We start from the raw sequence: 22,211 nt of genomic DNA, 5'->3' as shown, positions 1-22,211 counted from the left end.
AACCTCCATTTCAAGAGAACTATACAGATGAGGAGGGAGAATTAGCTGAAGACCTTAATGATACTCAAATCAATTTAATGGGAGTAAATGATAATGACTCTACATTTCTTACTCAATAGGAACAAGACCTTTTCCTACTTTCACAAGATGAAGTAGATCCTAAGGAATCAGAAGATTACAAGCAAGGTTTTGAAAATGCAATTATGGAAGTCCATAGGAAATATAACCTAAGGAGTAGGAAAACAACTGATAATCTTACTAAAAATAATGTTGATACTCCCAATAAAAAGGTAGCTGACACCCCTGCTAAGAAAAATCTTGACATTTTTGCTAAAAAGAATGCAGATGTTCCAACCCAAAAGACATCTGATACTATCTTCAAAGCAACTCAAACTGATAGTCCCTCTACTAGCCAGCAAAAAGATATTTCCCAAAAGGATGTTGTTGAGAAACAAGATGCCCTCAATCTAAACAAAACTCAAACATCATTCAGCATAGAACATGAATTGGCAAAACTTAAAATATCCATTCCTCTAACAAAACTTATGAATAAAACCGCATATAAATCACAAGTGATGAAAGCTTTGAATATAGGGGAAGATACAGATACAGTGAATGTATCTAATGATCAACCAGAAATATTGTTTGGGCCTGAAGTTGATGGAAAACTCCAAGATGGAGATGTACCTCCATTTTACATCAGTTTAAACATTCATGATAAAATTTTGCACAATGCAATGCTTGACTCAGGGGCTTCTCACAATCTCATGCCTAAGGTTGTCATGGAAAAATTGGGACTGGATATCACTAGAAAATACAAAGATTTGTATTCTTTTGATTCAAGTAATGTAAATTCGTCTCATTAAGGATTTATGTGTCAATTTAGCACAAATACCAGCTAAGATTTTGGTAATGGACATAGTTATTGTTGACATACCTCCTAAATATGGCATGTTATTGTCTCGCTCATGGGGAGCTAAACTGTAAGGAACCCTTCAAATGGATATGACCTATGCTACCATTCTAGTGTTTGGTCAGCAAAGGAGACTATATAGGGAAAAAATAATGAAATTTATGGTTACCAGTCAGGATAAACCCCACAATTATCCCTTATATTCAGTCCATTCAGACCTTGATTCTTTTATTTTGTACAATGATGGAAACATAAATGAACAAATTGCCAATTTAGAAATTGATTTGTGTGAAATTGAGGAATGAAAAATAGATATGGTGGAACATGATAAACAAAATGAACCTCTATGGAATTTGGGTTTTGATGGGGTTGTCAGTAAAGAGGGATCAGGGGCAGGTGTATGGGTTTCAAATTCACAAACTCGTCACTCAAAAGGCCATTCATATAAGCTAAACTTTCAATGTACTAACAACATAGTTGAATATGAAGCCTTAATTTTAGGGTTACAACTTTTAAAGAAGCTAGGTGCCAAGAGAATTTCAATTCATGGGGACTCTGAACTAATAATAAAACAGATTAAAGGGGAATACTCTGCCAAACACCCAAGGTTAAGGGCCTATAGGAATGTTGTTTTGGATTTTCTTGAATCTTTCATTGAGTATAACTTGTTTGTGGTCCCTAGAGGTCAAAACATCCTAGCTGATGGTCTGGCTACTTCAACTAGTACCTGCAAAATGCCATATCGTCCTAGTCACCAATACATTGTTGAAGTAAAAAATAGACCAACTGTACCAGACAATATCAGATACTGGCAAGTCTTTGGAAACGATGAACAAATTGAAAGTTTTTTGCAATCAAAGGATGAGCTTGAATGTGCTAATATAGATGTAGATGTTGACATAGAAGATAATGTACATAATAGTGTGACTAAATTAGAATTGAAAGAAATAGATCAAGAAAAATAAGAATTAGAAATCTTACAATTGAAAGACAATGTTTTGCCTAGAGGGTTAGTCCCCTTAGAGGATTTGTTTGATTTTAATGACGTAGCCAAAAAGCCTAAAATCGAACCTACTGGAGCTGAAGTTGAAGACTGTAACATAGGAACTGAACAAGAACCCAAGATGATTAAATTATCCAAATCTTTACCCCCAGCTGAAAAGAAAAAGTACATAAACTTGTTCAAAGAATTCATAGATGTGTTTGCATGGAGTTATGAAGATTTGAAATCTTATGACACCAACATTATACAACATAAGATTCCCATAAAAGAAGACCAAAAGCCTTTTAAACAGAAACTTAGGAGGATCAACCCAATGTTGATGCCTCTAATTGAAAAGGAGGTCAAAAAGATGTATGATGCCAAGATCATTGTACCATTGAGATATTCTAAGTGGGTGTCAAACTTAGTTCCAACTAGGAAAAAGACTGGAGAAATTAGACTTTGTATTGATTTCTGAAATCTTAATAAAGCCTCCCTAAAAGATAACTACCCTTTGCCTAAAATGGATCACATTTTGCAGAAGGTGGTTGGATCCAGTAGAATTTCTTTATTAGATGGTTTTTCTAGTTACAATCAAGTCCTAGTGCATCCTAAAGACCAAGAAAATACAACATTTACTACACCTTGGGGCACTTTCATGTATGTGAAGATGCCTTTTGGCTTAATGAATGTTGGCACTACATTTCAAAGAGCAATGGACTTTACCTTTGCAGATGAAATGGGCAGATTCATAGTCATATATCTTGATGATATCATTGTTTTTTCAAAAACATATGAAGAACATTTGCTTCACCTAAGAAGGGTCTTTGAAAAATGTAGGAGATTTGGTATTTCCCTAAACCCAAAGAAAATGTTGTTTGGCTTAAAAGAAGGAAAACTGCTAGGACATATCATTTCAAAAGATGGAATTAGAATAGATCCTAGCATAATTGAAGCTATTTTAAAAATAAATCCCCTTAGAAATGTAAAGGAAGTCCAATCCTTCATTGGCCAAATCAATTTTCTAAGGAGATTTATTCCTAATTTAGCAGAGCTTCTAAGAAATATAACAAATATGTTGAGAAAAGACACTGAGGTAAAGTGGAACAATGAGGCCAAACAATCATTTGATCAGGTAAAACAAGCCTTAACCCAAGCTCCTGTGTTAATCAGCCCTGATTTCACAAAATATTTTCTCATTTTCTCATTTGCTTCTGAGCATACTATTGCAACAGTTCTCTTACAGAAAAATAATGAAGGACATGAACAACCTATTGCTTTCTTTAGCAAAGCCTTAAGAGATGCTGCATTGAAATACAACATCATGGAAAAGAAAGCATTTGCTTTAGTGAAAGCAATTAAAGATTTTAGAGTTTATATTCTTCATTCACATATAATTGCTTTTGTTCCAAATGTTGTGGTAAAAGACATACTGACCCAAAATGATCCTGATGGGAAAAGAGGTAAATGGATTGCCATTATCCTGGAATATGACATTGAAATCAAACCTACCAAACTCATTAAGGGTCAGGGGTTAGCTAAATTGATGGTTGAATCTAATTTACATGCTTTGGATATAAATTTTCTAGCTATACTTGATGAACAAGAAGAGCAGGCAACTCCACAAGTAATAGAGGCTTTTGCAACCTCTCCCCGATATTTTTGTTTTGCATCATTTACAAGCTCCTCTTGGTTTGACCAAAATTAAAGCTAGATTTCTTAAACTCAAAGCTATGAAATTTTGTATTCTAGATAATAAATTGTATTGGAAAGATGCTGGAGGAATTTTACTAAATTTCTTGTTGAAAGATGAAGCAGATAAAGTAATGCAAGAATTTCATGAAGGAGATTGTGGAGGACACTTGTATTGGAAGACCACTGCCAACAAGATCCTAAGAGCTAGTTTTTACTGGCCAACCTTATTTGCTGATGTCCATAAGAAAGTCACCTCATGTCACAAATGCCAAATATTTGAAGGCAAAAGGAAACTGTTGCCTTTACCCTTGAAGCCCATATCAGCTGAAACTCCTTTTCAACAGTGGGGTTTGGATTTCATTGGAGAAATTCATCCTTCCTCCTCGGCCCAACACAAATGGATTCTTACAGCCACTGATTATTTTACCAAATGGATTGAAGCTATACCTACCAGGCAAGCTTCTGATGCAGTGATTATTAAATTCTTAGAAAATAATATTCTTTCAAGATTTGGATGTCCCAGGAAAATCATTACAGATAATGCAACAACATTCAAATCAAAGAATATGGTGGAGTTTTGCAACAAATATCAAATAACCTTAGGACACTCTACTGCCTATTACCCCAAGGGAATGGATTAGCAGAGTCTTCCAACAAAAGTCTGGTTAATATCATCAAGAAATTGTTGCAAGATAACAAGAAATCATGGCATAACAAATTGGTAAATGCATTATGGGTTAACAAACTCACCACTAAGAAATCAATTGGCATGTCTCCATACCAATTGGTTTATGGAATGGACAATGTTTTTCCAACTCCATTAGGTATCCCTGTTTTGAAAATGATGCAATAATTGCAAGTGGGACCGAATGACCTTCAAAGAATAATAAATCAAACAATTCAACTACAAAAATCAAGAGAAGAAGTTCACAATAGAACCTGTTGACGGTGTTGGACCCGCCAACATGTCTAGGGGATCTCCTGGGTAAGAAGTCCCAATTACACCTCAAATCGTTGGATGTAGGAGTCCTAGCAGTGGGTCGTAAGGTAATGCCTTGGCCTCGATGTCGCACATAGGCAAGTAGAATAACCCTATCAGCGGCAAGGGTGTGACTCATGCAGTGAGTCAAGGGAGGTGTATGAGAGGTTCCAACACTTCGAAAGGGGAAGGGGGTGAAGGTGACTTCTAGGTTGAAATGGATCAGTCCCAACTCGGCTAGGAACACACAACACAAAGGACATGCACAGCTTCCAGCAGAGCAAGTCCACTTGGATGCGGCAGTCACATCATACAAGGTAAGATAACACGTACAACACTCATGGACTAGTTTGAGACGAGTGTGACAGTTGTTATAGCAAGGATCAAGTGAAAGGTCTGTTTGATGTCCGGTAGAGCAGTCAACACGGGCGATGACAACATTAAAAACATATGCAACACATTAACAACAAGATTCATATAATTGCATGTGAATCAGTTCATACACAGGTATGTAAGTTAAACAACACATATCATTAAAGCAAACAGAGCAGTCCAACTACAATAACAACATATGCATGAAAATGTGTTGGCTCTCATTATATAAAAAACTATAAGTCACAATCATATAATACATCCATGTAAACCTGATAGCCCCAATAGTGGAACGTTACAGCCACATCTGCTTGCTCCTCAAAAGAGATGCACTAGCTCCGTGCAGTGTAAAAGCCAAGGCGCGTTACAATACTGTCCAAGCCTTCTTCAAGATAGTCTTAGTAGAAGCTTGGCTGACGAAAAGCCTATACAATGAGTTATGAGGGACTATGTATAACAAAGGGTGGGGTGAGCCTTGACATTCCCTTTTGTCATAGTTCAACTACCCTCATGACTCTTCACCTACACTATGACTGTTACATCCAACCATTGACAATTGACTTACACTTGACATGACTCAACATTGCAATGCACATGTACTCATGTGACACAACATGGCTTGAGCAAGCCTTGCAAGACACCACTGACACTCGGTCGCTATGGTGAGGCCAACTCTTTGAAATACTTGTGATGGTGAAGCTGGTGAGCCGATGCCAAGCTTGGTCGTCCATGATGGTGTGTATGCACCTCATGGTGACATCTTGCTGAAGCGAACTCTTGCCTCCGTTGCAACCGGTGCATTGGTTCGGCCCCTTCATCCAACTCGTCTGCTAACATGCACATGGTCTTCTTAGCTGCAGCTGAACTGACAACACACTGATGCATATTGTTTGTGCTGATCTTCAAGTGTGTACTGGTGGTCATGTGCATCAACTTGCCAAAATACATGTTCAGCTCCAGTTGGACTTGCTTCTTGTCTTTACCTAGGTGAGTGTGTTGAATGGGTTGGATTGCATGCGTGCACACATAGACACGCATGTCACTGAATCCCTTGCATGCAATCACCAACACTACTCACCATGTCTGCTTCGTGTTAGCTGGTAGGATGGATCTTTAACTTGTACGGCCGTAGTTTCATCCGTGAGTGAATGATGCAGCCACTGTTGTTCCTATTCCCGTTGTAACTCATTCGTCTGTCTATGCAACTTCATGTTCTTCCTCAGTTGTTTCTTTAGCACATGCAACTCCTTCTTTGTTCCATCTTCTGCCTTCACGCGATCTTCATGTCACACCGTCACTTCATAGCCGGAGTCTCCAAAGTTGCTTTCATCATCAATGGACATGCTTGAGCTTGCAACCTTTTTCTGCCTTTGTGTTGTCAACAACCTTCCTCTTGAATTCGTTGCGTTTGCTACATTCGGTATGTTGCCTTCAGCTGATGTTCATGATGCTTCTTGTTGTGATGTTGCTGCTTGATGGCCTTGTCTATGAACAACTTGATGTCTTCGTGAGTAGGAAAGCTCATAGACACTTGATCGACTGCATCCCCAAGCGTGCACGAAACGGTGTCTTCATCTATGGTCTCCTGGGAACCATTGTACATGTACTTTTGAGAGGCAGATGAACACCTGCAATACCTGGAGACATGGAAACACTCATAGCAAGCAATCTGTTGATTGAAAACCAAAATGAACATGAGAACTGACTTCCAGCATACTTGGGTAAATGATCATGAAGGTTGTGCAATTTCAGTCGAGAGGTCGGGAGACCGACTACCAATACTGCACAAGGGACAGCCTAGGCTGTTGGCAGACTAACTGACTGCTGGAACTACGTAATGCATAGTCCATTCTGGCTGCTGGCTGTTGGGATTGTGAAATGTGCAATTCCAGTTGGGAAAGACTGCTGGCCTAGGGATAGATTTGCGCAATTTCTTGGGCCAAGCAACCACTGTCCTCCAGAAATGCACAAAACAGTCCTAGAGGCCAGTGCTGGGCATGAATGCGCAAATCTGGAAAGGAAGGTGAGCCTTCATTTCCTATATTTTGCAATGCATCCTTAGTGAAGGTAGAGCCCGAGCCAAGGTTGGCCCAACTCGCCAACGGGTAACTAGAAGCAGGTAAGTCAGTGAATGCATGGCGAAACTAAGTGATAGAAGAAGTGATTAACAGTGCATGCAAAACATGAATGAAAGATTTAGCAAACAGATCAACATGCATGTGGGTGATGCAGTTCACCGGTTGCGCAAACGTTCGTGCAAAACAGTTTCATGCATGCGACAACAGTGACATAGTAACGAAAACTGAAACAGAGCTAGGACAAGCTAGTTTACATGTAAACGACAACAAGTGTTCAAATAAATCTAGCAAATAGTACTCCCACAAGCGAAAACACGAAAAGCGACAAAAATGCAACACAAGGCATGGGAAGTGGGCTTACCCCAAAACAATTGAGTTCAATGTGTTGACTGCTCCTAGATGTGATGTGGGATGTCAACGCTGCAAGTCTGATGTGAGGAATGAGCTCTGTAGCGTCCGATTGATGAGTTTTGATAACATCGAGGTCGTGACGTGCATGCCACGAATCTAGGGGAAGCGACACTTGGTGAGAGGTTTTAGAATTGCCCCTTGCATTCAACCCTCAAACTGTTAAACATAGATCCTTGAAACAAGGGATGCCTTTGCATGATGCCTTGGGAGAAGCAAACCATGCATGCAAGTTTGTTTTGCTCAGTCCTAGAGGGAACCGATCAACTTAGCTACAAATGCAAGACACTGCCTGACTGCTGGAGAAAAATGTGCATTTTTGGTTGGGATCTAGGCTGTCTGCCCAGGAGATTTGCGCAATTTCTGGGCAGAGCAGCTGGCTGCTGCCCAGATTTGTGCAAATCCTGGGATGAACAACTTGCTACTGGGAAAATTTGCACAAATCCTGCTAGGAGGGCTGGCTGGCAGGATTGCGCAATCCTGAAGCCCAGCAGGGTATCGGAGAGGATTGCGCAATTCTTGGAGGGAAGGTTGGTTGCTCTCCAGAAATGTGCAATTTTCAAGGGGAAACTGCTCAGCCTGTAGCTAGACCAAGTCCAGGTGAACAGCTTGTGAAGGGAATGGATCAAGTTGTGACCGACAGGCTGCCTTTGTTCAAGAAAGACACTAAAGCTTTTGAACTTGACGAAGCAAGGCAAGCTATTGTGAAAGGTTGGTAGTGAGGTTCCAAAACAGCTAAGGAAAAATTTTGGAGGGTGGTTGTAGCCTCTACAACAGAACCTAATGGGACCAGGAAAACATCAAGAAGATTTATGACAGAAGAACTAAGGCTGATGATTTTCAGATAGGGAATAGTGTCTTGAAATGGGATTCAAGAAGAGAAGAAAAAGATAAGCATGGAAAATTTGATAATTATGGATGGGACCTCACACTATCCATGCTTACAAGGGAAATAATGCATTTTTTTTGAAGGACATGGATGGAACAGAGCTGCCTAGTGGACCTGTCAATGGCAGAATGTTAAAACATTATGTTTTCCAAGAATAGAAGCATTTTTCACCAAAATCATTATAAATATCATTTTCTTTATACTATTTTGATTAGGTAGCTCATGTCGGAAATTTGAAGCCTGAAGAGAAGACCCTGAGCTTTTATTCATGTTTGTCATCATAACTACAGCAACAACAAAATTAGATGCAGAAAAACACTGAAGGAGATGATTTAAGGCTACTAGTCAACAATTATTGACACCTCACAAGGAGAGTGTCATCCCCAGCAGGAGTCACTGTTAGGGTCCTATGATTCATATCATCAAATGATGATTGAATATTTTCTTTCAGTATATCAAATTGTAAATAATATTGCATGTTACAAATGAATTCCAAAAAATATAAATAAAAATAAAAAATGAAAATAGGATATATAAAAATAATAAAAGAATAAAAAAAAAAAAAAAAAAAACATGAAAAAAACCCCATGAAAAGAAAAAAGAGTGGAAGAGGTGCAAATTCAAATGCCGCTAGAAGAAAACTAGTTTTGTTTTGAAAAATAAATTAGGGATTGTGTGCAACTTGTTTTAAATGCCATAATCACAAATTTTTGTTTGAATCATACAGTATAATCATGGTCAAACACACTTGAATTTCTGTTGTGAGAATAGAAAATAATTTAACCAAATTGTTTAAACTTAGTTAAAAGTAGGTAGATAGGTGAAGAAATTGATCCAATTGTTTAAGCTGGATCAATAATTTAAGTTGTAGGTTAGAACTTAGATTAGGATTAAATCTCTCCTTCAAATGAAAATAAGAAGGGTTTGCACATTTAAATGCACCCTTAGTTGGTAGAAGATACTCCTTGATTTCAAAAGTTAGAAAAAAGGTATTAAAATGGTATTATGAATGTTTTAAAACCATATAAGTTTTGGCCTAAGTTTGGCGCTTATAAAGCAAAAATGCACAACGACAATACTTTTTGTCGTGTAGCGGATAAAGGGTGGGCCCAAGACATGCTACGTGTCGAATCACAATTGTGATCAATGATCTATAATGCCTTTTGGTCCCCCTTGCCCTTCCTACCTTTATTGACAAAGGGGGGAGGGGGAGGGTGGGGTCCAAAAAGGCAGTTTCCTCTCCCCGACCCCACCTAACGTGTCATTCCCTGCTAAATTCCCTGCTAAATTACCGTTTAAACCCACCAATGGCCCCACGCCTTCAACAGACTATTCCTTAAGCATTAAACAACTCGTTATCCATTCATGTTACACCTTTGCTCAAACTGATCCCGCGAACATTCTTTTGGTTATTCTTGATTTTCATTCATACAAGAAAATTGCCCAGACCCTGACCAAGAAACCAGGATGTCGTAGCACCAATTTCCTATCATTGTCATCCTCCATTTACAAGCTTTCCTAGGTAAATTGCATAAATCATCAACCTTTCTAAATTCCGTCAAATTCCTAATATGGCTCCCAAGAGAAAAACCAATGTCAATACTGAAAATCTTATGGCTCCCCCATCAATTGACCTTGATCACATGCCCCTGGCCGACACAGATTATAAAATCTCAAAGTCGAAGTGTGAATTCAAATTATACGAATTACACAGTTGGCTCGAAGACATCTTCCTTGACGAGAGTGATGGGAATGGCCTCTAGGAATCCAATTTACCCCAAGATGATGAGTTCACCAAGATGCAATCCCTTGATGAATCACTCATTAACGAGGTTAAGAACTTAAAGTAAGAAAAGAGTAACAAAGAAAAGTTGAAAAATGATGAGCCAAGGGAAGAATTAAAAAGGAAAGATGATGAAATCAAAAGGTTGTGCAAGCATAATAAAGAAAAAATTAATGATGTTAAGAATGTGAAAAGGAGTTTACAAAAGTATGAACCAAGAATAAGGATGGAGATATTACCACAAAAACTTAAAGAGAATACCATCAAAAAAATTGAAGAGGATTTGCAAGAAGATTGAGGAATCCCTAAACATTGATGAGGTAGGGTTAGAAATGCAATCTAGAATTAAAGAATGGCATAAGAATTTGATAGATGGGGCCACATTGCAACTTCAAAAGAATATTTAATAAGGAAACCAAAGATACTTGAAGAAGTTGAACTCCATCTAGAGGATATACATGCCAAATATAATGGTATTATCTCCAAGGTTAGAGTAATGAAAGACCAAGCAAAGAGGACAGAGAATTCCATTATCTCTAAAAAGAAAACAAATGTAATGGGTGTGCCAAATGAAATAGAACCATCACATGTGAAGCCATGTCAACACCCTCATTACTAAGAAAGTTTACAATAAAGATAAGATTATCGACATCGAAGTTACTGATGAAGAAGATAGAATCATCAACAATAGTCATGGAATATGGCATCACAAAACCATTATTCAACATGATATTCTCTGAGACTAACAACTTAGAGAAGTCACAACAATAAAACATAAAATCAAAGGAAATAAAATTATGCAACAACTAAATATCAAGGATTAAGAACAAAGAGAATTGAGTTTGAATGGATTGATCATTATCAGTGGCAACAATAAAGGAGGAATAAAAGGAACTCCTATTATTTGGTTTCATCACATGTAACATCATTAATTGCAAAGCCTTGAGGACAAAGCTTTCTGAATGAGGGTATCATGGGATAACCCCCAAGGGTATATATGGGGTTAAATGTATATGATATAATCTTAAAGGGAATATATATGGGGTTAAATGTACATGTAATGGGTAAATATATATGTAATAGTGGTTGAACTAGTAAAAGGGCCATATGTGCAATGTGTGAATAGGTATTAAGAGCTACAAAATTGAGCTTTTTGCTACAAAATTACCACTATTATTTTTACTTATCCACCTCTTTTTCCCTCAAATTTATCATTAAACCTTGTATGTACACCATGGGAAACTTAAGGTATGAAATATGTGTTTACTAGTTTTCTTATCACGTTTATAGATTAGAATTGGAGGGAGTTAAAAGAGTAGTCATATGTGTGTGTGTGTGTGAAAAGGGGCTAACTTAAACTTGTAAAGGTGCACCACCGGTATTATGTGATTATAGGCATGTGGAAATCATAAGAATGAAACAAACGCATCTATGGATTTAATTACATCTTATAAAGAGGAAACGACTTTAGTTCAAGCATCTACAAGGAATCTAGATACACGTGTAGCCACTTGAGTATCATTCCATGGACGTTGTGCATGAGACCAATCACAAGACAAGCTATTATATGGATTTTATCCAAGTCCAAGAAGGGAATTTTGTGTCTAACAAGTTACTACATTAATGATTAAAGATTTTCTAAGATGCCTCGACACGTAACAATCGTTACAACGCCGAGGGAAAATCAATTATTGCTCGCAAGATTTCCTTGCTACATTTACTCTTTATTTAGACAATTCATGTATCATGTGGTAAATCATTTTGGTTAAAGCAACCTCTAATTTTAGATGGTCTGTTAGGACTTGGATTCTCCTCCATCATATAAAAATATGTACTCATAAGCATAAACAAAGATAGAAAATGTGTGAACTCTATTGTAACTTTGATTACTCTTAATATAAATCTTTCTCGTGGATGCATTGGTTTATTCACTGAAGTTGTGTGGGTGAATTCGTGAGTTCTTAGGCTTAGGCCAAACCTCGAGTTAGGCCCGCTTGAGGTAAGGTCCTGCGTTTTGTTTATTTCTTGTACGTTGTGTGTATAAATTTGAAAGTTGTTTCTTGCAAGTTGTGTATTTTAATTTAATTGCAGATTAGGTAGAATCGATGAGTTACTTCATGCAAAGTGTGCATGTTTGCTAATTTCATTTTTCTGCATTTTGTTAAAGTTCATTGTGTTTCTTTCTTGTATTTTTCTTGGGCCATATTTTAGTTTTCAAGTGTGAAGGGAAATGATCCAACTGTTGCAAAACTAGCAATAGTTGTTGCAAAACAACAACAATGTTTCAAAATCAGCAATCGTTGCTACGAAGCCATAGACCCGCATATATTTCTACTTCTAATTGGAAGAGTGACTTGGAGCTGAGTATTGGATTAGGAATTCAATACATAAGGCACCATGTGGCTGGACCAAGGTAGAGAAGTTAAGCTCTAATAGGACTTAGGATCCGCATCACCAATAGATTTTCATTTTTCTTAAGTCTCTGCACATAGGATTGGTAGGAACTCTAATGATTGTGTATATAACACCAAGAGTCCTGTAAGTCAAGTAGACCCCGGGTTAATAAATTAAATGATCAAGTGAATGCTTAACATCACTATAATTAGAAAACAAGTATTCACACTGTCAGGTATAGATAGAGATCATGTAATCATTATTGAGGATAGGAATTTGGATCTATGAATGTGTTGGGGTATTTGGAGGAGGTTCTCCTATTCCTTGAATTATTGCGTAGCTCATCTCTCTTATCTATCTTAGAGTCATGCTCCATGCTCACATTTGGTGTACATGTTGTGAACCCTCTTATCTATATATGTTATCTTAAGTATTTGGTTCAAAACATATTGAATCCCAATAGTAGGATTCTAGGGTCAACTAGAGGTCATCCATCTACCATGGGGAGGGTCATTGTGTTGGAAATAACACTGAGAGGGGGGTGAATCAGTATTATCAAGTCAATTATTTTTCATTTCACAATCAGATTTGTATACGCTACTTCTGTTAGTGAAAACTGCGTATATACGCAACTACAGTTAAGGAAACTAGCGTATAACCTGCAGACTTATAATTTGATTTATTCTTCAGATGTTGATCATTAATCTGTGCATCAGAATCATATAGACAGTAACCAAGAACAGTAAAACAAAGCAGACAGTCACACACAAGAACACAAGATATAAGGTGGAAACCCAATGTGGGTGAAAACCACCTGCTGCAATTCGTCTCTATCTTCTTTTAATGAGAAACTTCTTTTTACAATAGTTTTGTACTGGTGCAGTCTTATACCAGTACACGGGCTTCTACCTGCAGAAAGCTACAACCTTCTCTCGTTCTCCAGACTCTCCTGGAAGGGAGCTACTACCCCCTAAGCTCTTGCACTAGCTGATGTACTAGTACATAGGCGCTGACCTACAGAAGGCTACAACCTTCTCTTTTTCTTCCAGAGACCACGTTTCATAAATTTTCAGACTAGATCCATCAATAACAATAATCAAACATCAGATACATCTACATCAACCAATCTCCTTTGCTTCAATAAAAAATGAATCAAATAATTACTTCTCTGAATGCTGTAACCATAATACATTAACAATAACCAGAAACCAATCCTGAACCCAGAACACTGCAGCAATAAACAAAAGTAGCTAAAACATTTCATGAGACATATGCTACTTCAATATGTAGAACCAGCGTGCATATGTTGTTGTATTAAGGCCCACCTGCGTATACGCTGTTTTGAATTAATGAACCAGCATGTATACACGCCTCTGCTATGTCAAACCTGCGTACAGATCTATAAAAGATAATCTTACGCTTTTCAGATATTCAAACATCAGTAATACCCAGATCATCGGATTTATAGATCAAGTCATGCACCAAAAATAACAGATCAAATTCACACAAATATACTTCTCTTCAAGCCCTAAGATCTTGACCCATCAATAGAACTTATCCTTCTCCTTGAGCTTAGGTTCCTCCTTGATTCAGATCCAGCTATGCACCATAACCCAATGACCAGTATTCTAGATCTTGCTCTTCATAAGATATTCAATCCTTGAGTGAATGCCTTTGCCTAATGATCTCCTTCCCCTTTTATAGTCTTAGGCCTTACTCAATACCATGGTCCAAAACCATAGAGAATTAATACCATGGACCCAATACTTGGGTTCAACAGTTCGGACGAGATACCATGGTCCAAATACCAAGGACTAAATACCATGGACCAAAAAATAAGTTTTCCCACATGTACACGCTTTTTCTTGCATGAAAGTGCGTGTATATGTATACGCGTCTTTTGATTGGCAATCCCACGACTTGGTTAAGAGGAACCTGCGTATATCTATTTTTTTCTTCATTCTGAGAACCTGAATTATGATCTATCATTTGCGTGAGTTGCCATCAAGGACAACACCTGTGTCCTAGTGTCAAACATGTGTCATAATGCCAACAATCTCCCCCTTTGGACTTGATGGCAACCCCAAGTCACTTAAAGTCATTCTCCCCCTTTGTCATCAAGGGCAAAGGGTTATGCTCCCCTTGAGTACATGCTGAAATCTCTGTTATGTTGTGTTGTCCATGCTCCCCCTAACTGTAGGCAAGGTCTGCAAAAAGATGTTTTAAAAGAAGAAAAATGACATTATACATCATAAATGACCTTCCTATCACCACACATCGATCTCCCAACAAAGTGGGGATATAGCAATATTGACTCATCCACCCAACCAAGTGGGGATACACCAAATTTTTACACATGATAAAACAAGAACATTACATCATCCATCCCAGGCATAGTGGGGAAACCAAAATAGGACGTTACATAACCTTGATAATAACAGAAAAAGAGACTAAATATCTAAGACAAGTCTATGATAGTCATCAGCAACTAACATCAGCAACATCTGTCAATCATCATTCAGACCGGCAACCATGATCTCCCTCTGCACCTGTTCCACCTGAAACAAAAATAGATGTGAAATTGAACCAAGATCTTCTAAGATAATGCCAACAATGCATTATTAGAAGTATATGCTCCCCCTGAACCTGTGCCAGATGGTCCCTGTCAGACCTATATTAGACTCTTTTCATCCTGAGTCTGACCCCACTGTTTGTCTTCAAACCAACATATACGCGACTGTATCCACAGAAATCAGTGTGTGTATGCGGATACGCTTCATCAAACTCGCGTACACCCATTGTTCTCTGAAACAAATAATTTCAACAGCAAGATGATGCATCAACTACTCCTAGCTTCTGTCTGAGGTATTCAAATGTCTCCCTGGGCAACGGTTTGGTGAATATATCAACAACCTGTTCTTTGAAGGGAACATACTCCAATTTGACCTTTTGTTCAATCACTTGTTCCCGGAGAAAATGATATTTGATAGGTATGTGCTTGGTCTTCGAGCATGACTGGATCTTTTGAAATACTGATTGCACTTGTATTATCACAAAAAATGGAGATAGGTGGAGTACAAGTGATTTGAATGTCTTGCAATGTTTGCATTATCCAAAGGAGTTGTGTGCAGCAAGATGCAGCAGCCACATATTCTGCTTCAGCTGTAGACAATGCAATTGAACTTTGTTTCTTGCTGAACCAAGATACTAGTCTGGAGCCCATAAAGAATGCACCAACACTAATGCTTTTTCTGTCATCCACGCTTCCTGCCCAATTTGCGTCTGTATATGCATGAATTGTGAGATCTGTGTCTCTAGGATACCATAAACCATAGTTTTGTGTTCCTTGAAAATATTTGAAAATCCTCTTAACTGCCTGAAGGTGTGCTTCCTTTTGATTTGCCTGGAATCTTCCAACTATTCCCACTGCATGCATGATGTCTGGTCGGGTACCTGTCAGATAAAGCAGACTTCCAATCATGGATCTATATGTTGGTTGATGCACTGTTGTTGATTCATCATTTGCGCTGAGGCTGCATCCTGTCACCATAGGGGTACATACTGGTTTCGAATCCTCCATCCCATATTTCTTCAAGATCTGCTTGAGGTACTTGGTTTGTGATAGAAAGATACCGTCTTTGTTTTGTTGGACTTATAAACTAAGAAAATATGTGAGCTCACTAAGTAAGGACATTTCAAATTCTTTCTGCATCACCAAAGCAAAGTTTTGACTCATGGTTTCTTCATTGCTACCAAAGATGATATCATCAACATACACAACAAGTATTAGCAATTTATCATTGTCAATTTTTATATATAGATTGCTATGCGTTGATCCTTTTGAAAAAACTTGTTGATGGAGCTATTTGTCCAAACGAAAATACCAAGCCCTTGGAGCCTGTTTAAGGCCATAGAGAGCCTTTTTGAGTCTGCATACAAGTTTTGGATCATTCCCAAGGATGAATCCATCTGGTTGCTCGAGTACACTTCTTCTAAACTTCATTTAGAAAAGCAGATTTCACATCCATTTGATATACTTTGAACTCCTGAAAGCTAGAAAGAGCAAGGAACATTCTTATGGCATCAAGTCTAGCAACTGGTATAAAAGTTTCTTCAAAGTCTATGCCTTCTTGTTGAGCATACCCTTTACAAACAATTCTAGACTTGTTTCTACTAAGATCTCCATTTTCATTCAAATTGTTTTTGAATATCCATTTTGTCCCGATGACATTCTTATCATTTGGTCTAGGAACCAACTCCCAAGTGTTATTCTTTTCAATCTACTCAAGTTTTTCATTCATGGCCTTGACCCCGCATTCATCTTTGCATGCTTCGCTTACATTTCATGGTTCAATGGAGGAGAGCAATGCTAGATAGCTTGAAGCTTCTGAAATAGTTCTTCTTGTTTGTAAACCTGCCTCTTTCTGCCCCAAAATTTGAGTCTCTGTATGATTCTTCTGGGCGTACCTGGATGGAGTCTTTTCTTCTACCCTTATCTGTTCTTCTGGTGCCTCATAGGTTTCTTCTTCTTCATTAGTCTGATTTGATGTTGAAGGATAGTCCTCATCATCTTCGTAATCTTCGGATTTACCTGCCTAGGATTGTTTTCTGCTTCATCAGCCACTACATCAATACTTTCAACAATTTTTCCAAGTCTTTTATTGTAACACTTATATCCTTTACTTCGGGAAGAGTAACCAAGGAGAATGCCTTCATCTGCTCTAGGTTCAAACTTGCCAAGGTTTTCATTAGTCCTTTTGATGTAACATTTGCTTCCAAAAATTTTGAAGTATTTTACTGTAGGAGTCTTACCATACCAAAGTTCATGAGAAGTTTGAGTGTTGTTCACCCGGACGTTTATTTTGTTGAGAATAGTAACGGCAGCAAATGCAGCTTCACCCCAGAAGGCTGTGGGAGTTCCAGACTCATCAAGCATGGCATGAGCCATTTGTTGAACCGTTCTATTCATCCTTTCCACTACTCCATTTTGTTGAGGAGTCCTTATAGTAGAGAATTCCCTTCTTATTCCATGTTCTTCACAAAAGTCGAAAAATTCATCCGAGGTAAATTCCCCTCCTCGATCAGACCTGAGGCATTTGATTCTGCGATCTGATTCATTTTCAACCAAGGCTTTGAAAGCTTTGAACTTTTCGAAAGCTTCATCTTTATGCTTCAGAAGTCCTATCCAACACATCCTGGAAAAGTCGTCAATGAACAATATAAAGTATTCTTCTCCACGAGGTGACTTTTTCCTTGATGGACCACACAAATCAGTGTGGACAAGTTCAAGTGGCTTACTAGTTGATCCTTCTTTCTCAAGGAATTGAGTTCTGGTTTGCTTACCAAACTGACATGATTTGCATATTGTATTGTCTGGAATTTTGATGTCAGGAAGATCGCGAACAGCCTGATATTTGCATGCTTTCCTTATCTGAGGGAAGCTTAGATGCCCCAATCTTCTGTGCCATAGCCAGTGTTCATCATTCTTACCTAGATAGCATTGTTGTTGTCCTCCCTTGAGTATGTATAAATTATTTATTTGGAGTTCTTATGCCTTTGATCACTGTTTCTCATGTATCAAGCTCACGAACAATACATCCTTTGATCGAAATATTACCTCATTTCCTTGATCACACATTTGGCTAACACTCAATAGATTACCATCAACATACATAAAATTTCTAGCTTTGAGTTTTTCTTTCAAAATAACAAAACCTTTACCTTTTATGAGTGCAGGGGTGTCATTTCCAAATGAGACCTTCCTTTCTTTTTCTAAGGCACTATATGACTGAAGTTTTTCTTCATCACTTGTCATATGTTTCGAGCATCCACTGTCGATGTACCACTGATTTTCCTGTCCCTCTGCATATAAGGCTATACCACATCTTTCTGGTTGTGGTTCTTTCTTTCTCCATGTTTTGGGACCCAATGAAACTTGCTCCTTCTGAGATGTTTGCCGAAATCTACTCCTGCATTCAGAATCTTCATGACCGAAGTTGTTACAAATAGAACACTCTATTTCATTTTCAAGAGCGGAAAAGTTATTGTAGGTCCTTTTCATGATCCTAGTCATACTCGTTTGTTTTTGTGCTTCTTTAGTCATGATGATCTTGTAGGCAACACATTGAGTAGCTTTGTGTCCAAAGTTATGACAAGAGAAACATTGGCCATTGAAGAAATTCCTGCGATTATCAGACCTACCGACTAAATGATTGTATTTTCCATTGACATCCATTCTTGAGGCAAATTGAGAATGATTTACCTGCGGTTGGTTGTAGCTTCTGTTCATCCTAGAAGTTGATTGACCCCGATTTACTTGGTGATCTCTGTTCATCCTTGAAGCAGATTGACCCTGATTTCCCTGGTGATCTACTTTATGCCTTTGCTGACGATTGTCAACTTGTTCACTTCTCCTTGCTGAAAGTGCTTGAGATGCTTCTTCAGTATATCCAAGACCTGTCTTGATTAGAGGAGAACGCTGCACTTTGATAATCTCATCTAAAGTTTCAGATCCTTTAGCAAATTTAAGATTAAGAGCTTTTGTTTTCTCAATATTTTTTCTAAGTCCCACAATTTCACATTCTAACTTTTCATTGTGTTTTTCCCTTTCAGCAAGTTGGAATGTCAGAGTATCTATGATCATATTCTTTTCTTCTAAACATAGTTTAAGTTTAGAAATTTCTTCATAGAGATCATCTTCATCTATAGCATCCAAGAAATCATCATCTTCAAAAGCCATCAAAAGTCTATAATCATGTTCATCTTCATCACTATTTGAAAATCCATCATTGTCTTCATGTGTATAATAGCTCTTCTTACTTACATTCTGTTTTCTATTCCATCTAACTGGTTCCTTACCTTTGTCAAGCTTATCTTTATGAGGACACTTGGCTACATAGTGACCGACTCTTCCACAAGCAAAACATTTGAAAGGTAGCTTACCTCTGAATCTTCCTAAACCCGTTGAAAGTTCTTGACAAAGTTTGATTCTTCCTCTCCTTCTGACATATGTCCTGACTCATTGTATTCTCCTTTTCCTGAGGCTTTGAATTCAGCTTCTCTCATGTCTAATGGACCCCTTTTCTCATTTCGAAAGCAGTTAGGATTCCGTGCAGTTGTGACATGGTAATACTCTGAAGATTCTGCTTTTCTTCTATGGCAGAAACCTTTGATTCAAACTTAGAGGACAAAGATCTTAGAACCTTTTCAACTAAAGTGACTTGTTTTATTTCTTCACCCAAGTTTTTCATGCGATACACAATCTCATCTATACGTAAGAAATAATTAGCCACACTTTGATCATTTTGCATTCTAAGAGTTTCATATTGAATTCTGAGATATTGTAGTTTTGAACGTTTTACCTGATCGTCTCCTTCATAGCTTAGAATGATCTTGTCCCATATTTCTTTGGCAGTTTTGAGCTGCATAACCTTGACGAATTCTGATTGAGATAGACTCCCCAATAGAGTATTGACAGCGTTTGCATTTGTTTCATACTGCCTTTTACCAGCCGTATCTATAGGAGTTGCTGATGGAAATGTGTATCCTCCTTCCACGATATCCCAAACTTCTGTACCAAGAGATTGAAGATAGGTTGTGATTCTTACCTTCCAATAGACGAAGTTGCTCTCATCAAAGATTGGTGGCCTGATAGATGCCTCCTTTTCGTAGTTGCTCATGATGATAGATCTTCCTTCAAGCGATCAAGCTTCTTCTGAAGGACTTGCTATGATACCAATTGTTGGAAATAATACTGAGAGGGGGGGTGAATCAGTGTTATCAAGTCAATTATTTTCATTTCACAATCAGATTTGTATACACTACTTCTGTTAGTGAAAACTGCGTATATACACAACTACAGTTAAGGAAACTAGCATATAACCTGCAAACTTATAATTTGATTTATTCTTCAGATGTTGATCATTAATCTGTGCATCAGAATCATATAGACAGTGACCAAGAACAGTAAAACAAATAGACAGTCACACACAAGAACACAAGATATAAGGTGGAAACCCAATGTGGGTGAAAACCACCTGCTGCAATTCGTCTCTATCTTCTTTTAATGTGAAACTTCTTTTTACAATAGTTCTGTATTGGTGCAGTCTTATACAAGTACAAAGGCTTCTACCTGCAAAAAGCTACAACCTTCTCTCGTTCTCTAGACTCTCGTGGAAGGAAGCTACTACCCCCTAAGCTCTTGTACTAGCTAATGTACTAGTACGTAGGTGCTGACCTACAGAAGGCTACAACCTTCTCTTTTTCTTCTAGGGACCACGTTTCATAAATTTTCAGACTGGATCCATCAATAACAATAATCAAACATCAAATACATCTGCATCAACCAATCTCCTTTGATTCAATCAAAACTGAATCAAACAATTACTTCTCTGAATGTTGTAACCAAAATACATTAACAGTAACCAGAAGCCAATCCTGAACCCAGAACACTACAGCAATAAACAGAAGTAGTCAAAACATATTTCATGAGACGTACACTACTTCAATATGTAGAACTAGCGTGCATATGCTGTTGTATTAAGGCCAACCTGCGTATACGCTATTTTGAATTAATGAACCAGCGTGTATACGCGTCTCTGCTATGTCGAACCTACGTACATATCTATAAAAGATAATCTTACCCTTTTTAGATATTCAGAAATCAGTAATACCCAGATCATCAGATTTATAAATCAAGTCATGCGCCAAAAATAACAGATCAAAATCACACAAAGATACTTCTCTTCAAGCCTTAAGATCTTGACCCATCAATAAAACTTATCCTTCTCCTTGAGCTTAGGTTCCTCCTTGATTCAGATCCAGCTATGCACCATAACCCAGTGACTAGTATTCTAGATCTTGCTCTTCATAAGATATTCAATCCTTGAGTGAATCCCTTTGCCTAATGATCTCCTTCCCCTTTTATAGTCTTAGGCCTTATTCAATACCATGGTCCAAAACCATAAAGAATCAATACCATGGACCCAATACCTGGGTTCAACACTTCGGACGAGATACCATGGTCCAAATACCAAGGACTAAATACCATGGACCAAAAAATAAGTTTTCCCACATGTATGCGTTTTTCCTTGCATAAAAGTGTGTGTATACATATACACGTCTTTTGATCGGAGATCCCGCATGTATATGTGACTTGGTTAAGAGGAACCTACGTATATCTCTTTTTTCCTTCATTTTGAGAGCCTGAACTATGATCTGTCATTTGAGTGAGTTTCCATCGAGGAAAACACCTGTGTCATAACGCCAAACATGTATCATAATGCCAACACATTGATGACTGGTTGTGATGGGATTCGAACAATCACTTGAATCCCCACAACTCAAGGGTCCTCCATAATCATTCTTAACAACCTTCCATAGTCATTTGTTATATTTATCTATACCAATCAACTAAATTTTTTTGGTGATGCAATCTTAAATTATAATATTATTTGGATGTTCTTGTTTCATTACATGTAGCATGCATGCTTCCAATAAAAACCCACATGAAAATGATGGTGACAAGTGTGCATATATGTCTAGTTTATTACTTATTTGATTTGATTCACAAATTAAAATGAATCCACAATCAATGAAATTCTCTCTCTCTCTCACTATATATATATATAATATATATATATATATATATATATATATATATAGTGAAACCCTTCAAGAGCTTCCTGACATTCCATGAATGGCACCGAGTGTAAATTTC

At 37.8% G+C, this 22,211-nt stretch overlaps 1 protein-coding gene across 6 annotated transcripts in view; it reads right to left on the bottom strand.

The window, feature by feature from the left end:
- The window catches only part of LOC149222965 (uncharacterized), a 380,581-nt gene that overhangs the window by 25,496 nt on the left and 332,874 nt on the right, over nucleotides 1-22,211 (bottom strand). The window contains exon 12 of one of the 6 annotated variants that reach the window (XM_089385689.1): nucleotides 1,519-1,640. The exons of 4 other annotated variants lie outside the window; for them this stretch is intronic. Coding sequence is in view for 1 of the 2 variants with exons in the window: in XM_089385695.1 (XP_089241821.1) it covers nucleotides 1,634-1,640 (7 nt within the window). In the remaining variant the exon portion in view is untranslated. Of the gene's footprint in view, nucleotides 1-1,518; nucleotides 1,641-22,211 lie in introns of those variants that run through there. One more of the 6 variants, XM_089385695.1, reaches the window with a different exon arrangement.

The sequence above is a fragment of the Pinus tabuliformis genome, chromosome Q (genome assembly GCF_031772625.1).
Source record: "Pinus tabuliformis cultivar Carrire ecotype Pingquan chromosome Q, CPIR1, whole genome shotgun sequence".
NCBI lineage: Eukaryota > Viridiplantae > Streptophyta > Pinopsida > Pinales > Pinaceae > Pinus > Pinus tabuliformis.
This window is presented reverse-complemented; position numbering and strand designations above follow the sequence as displayed.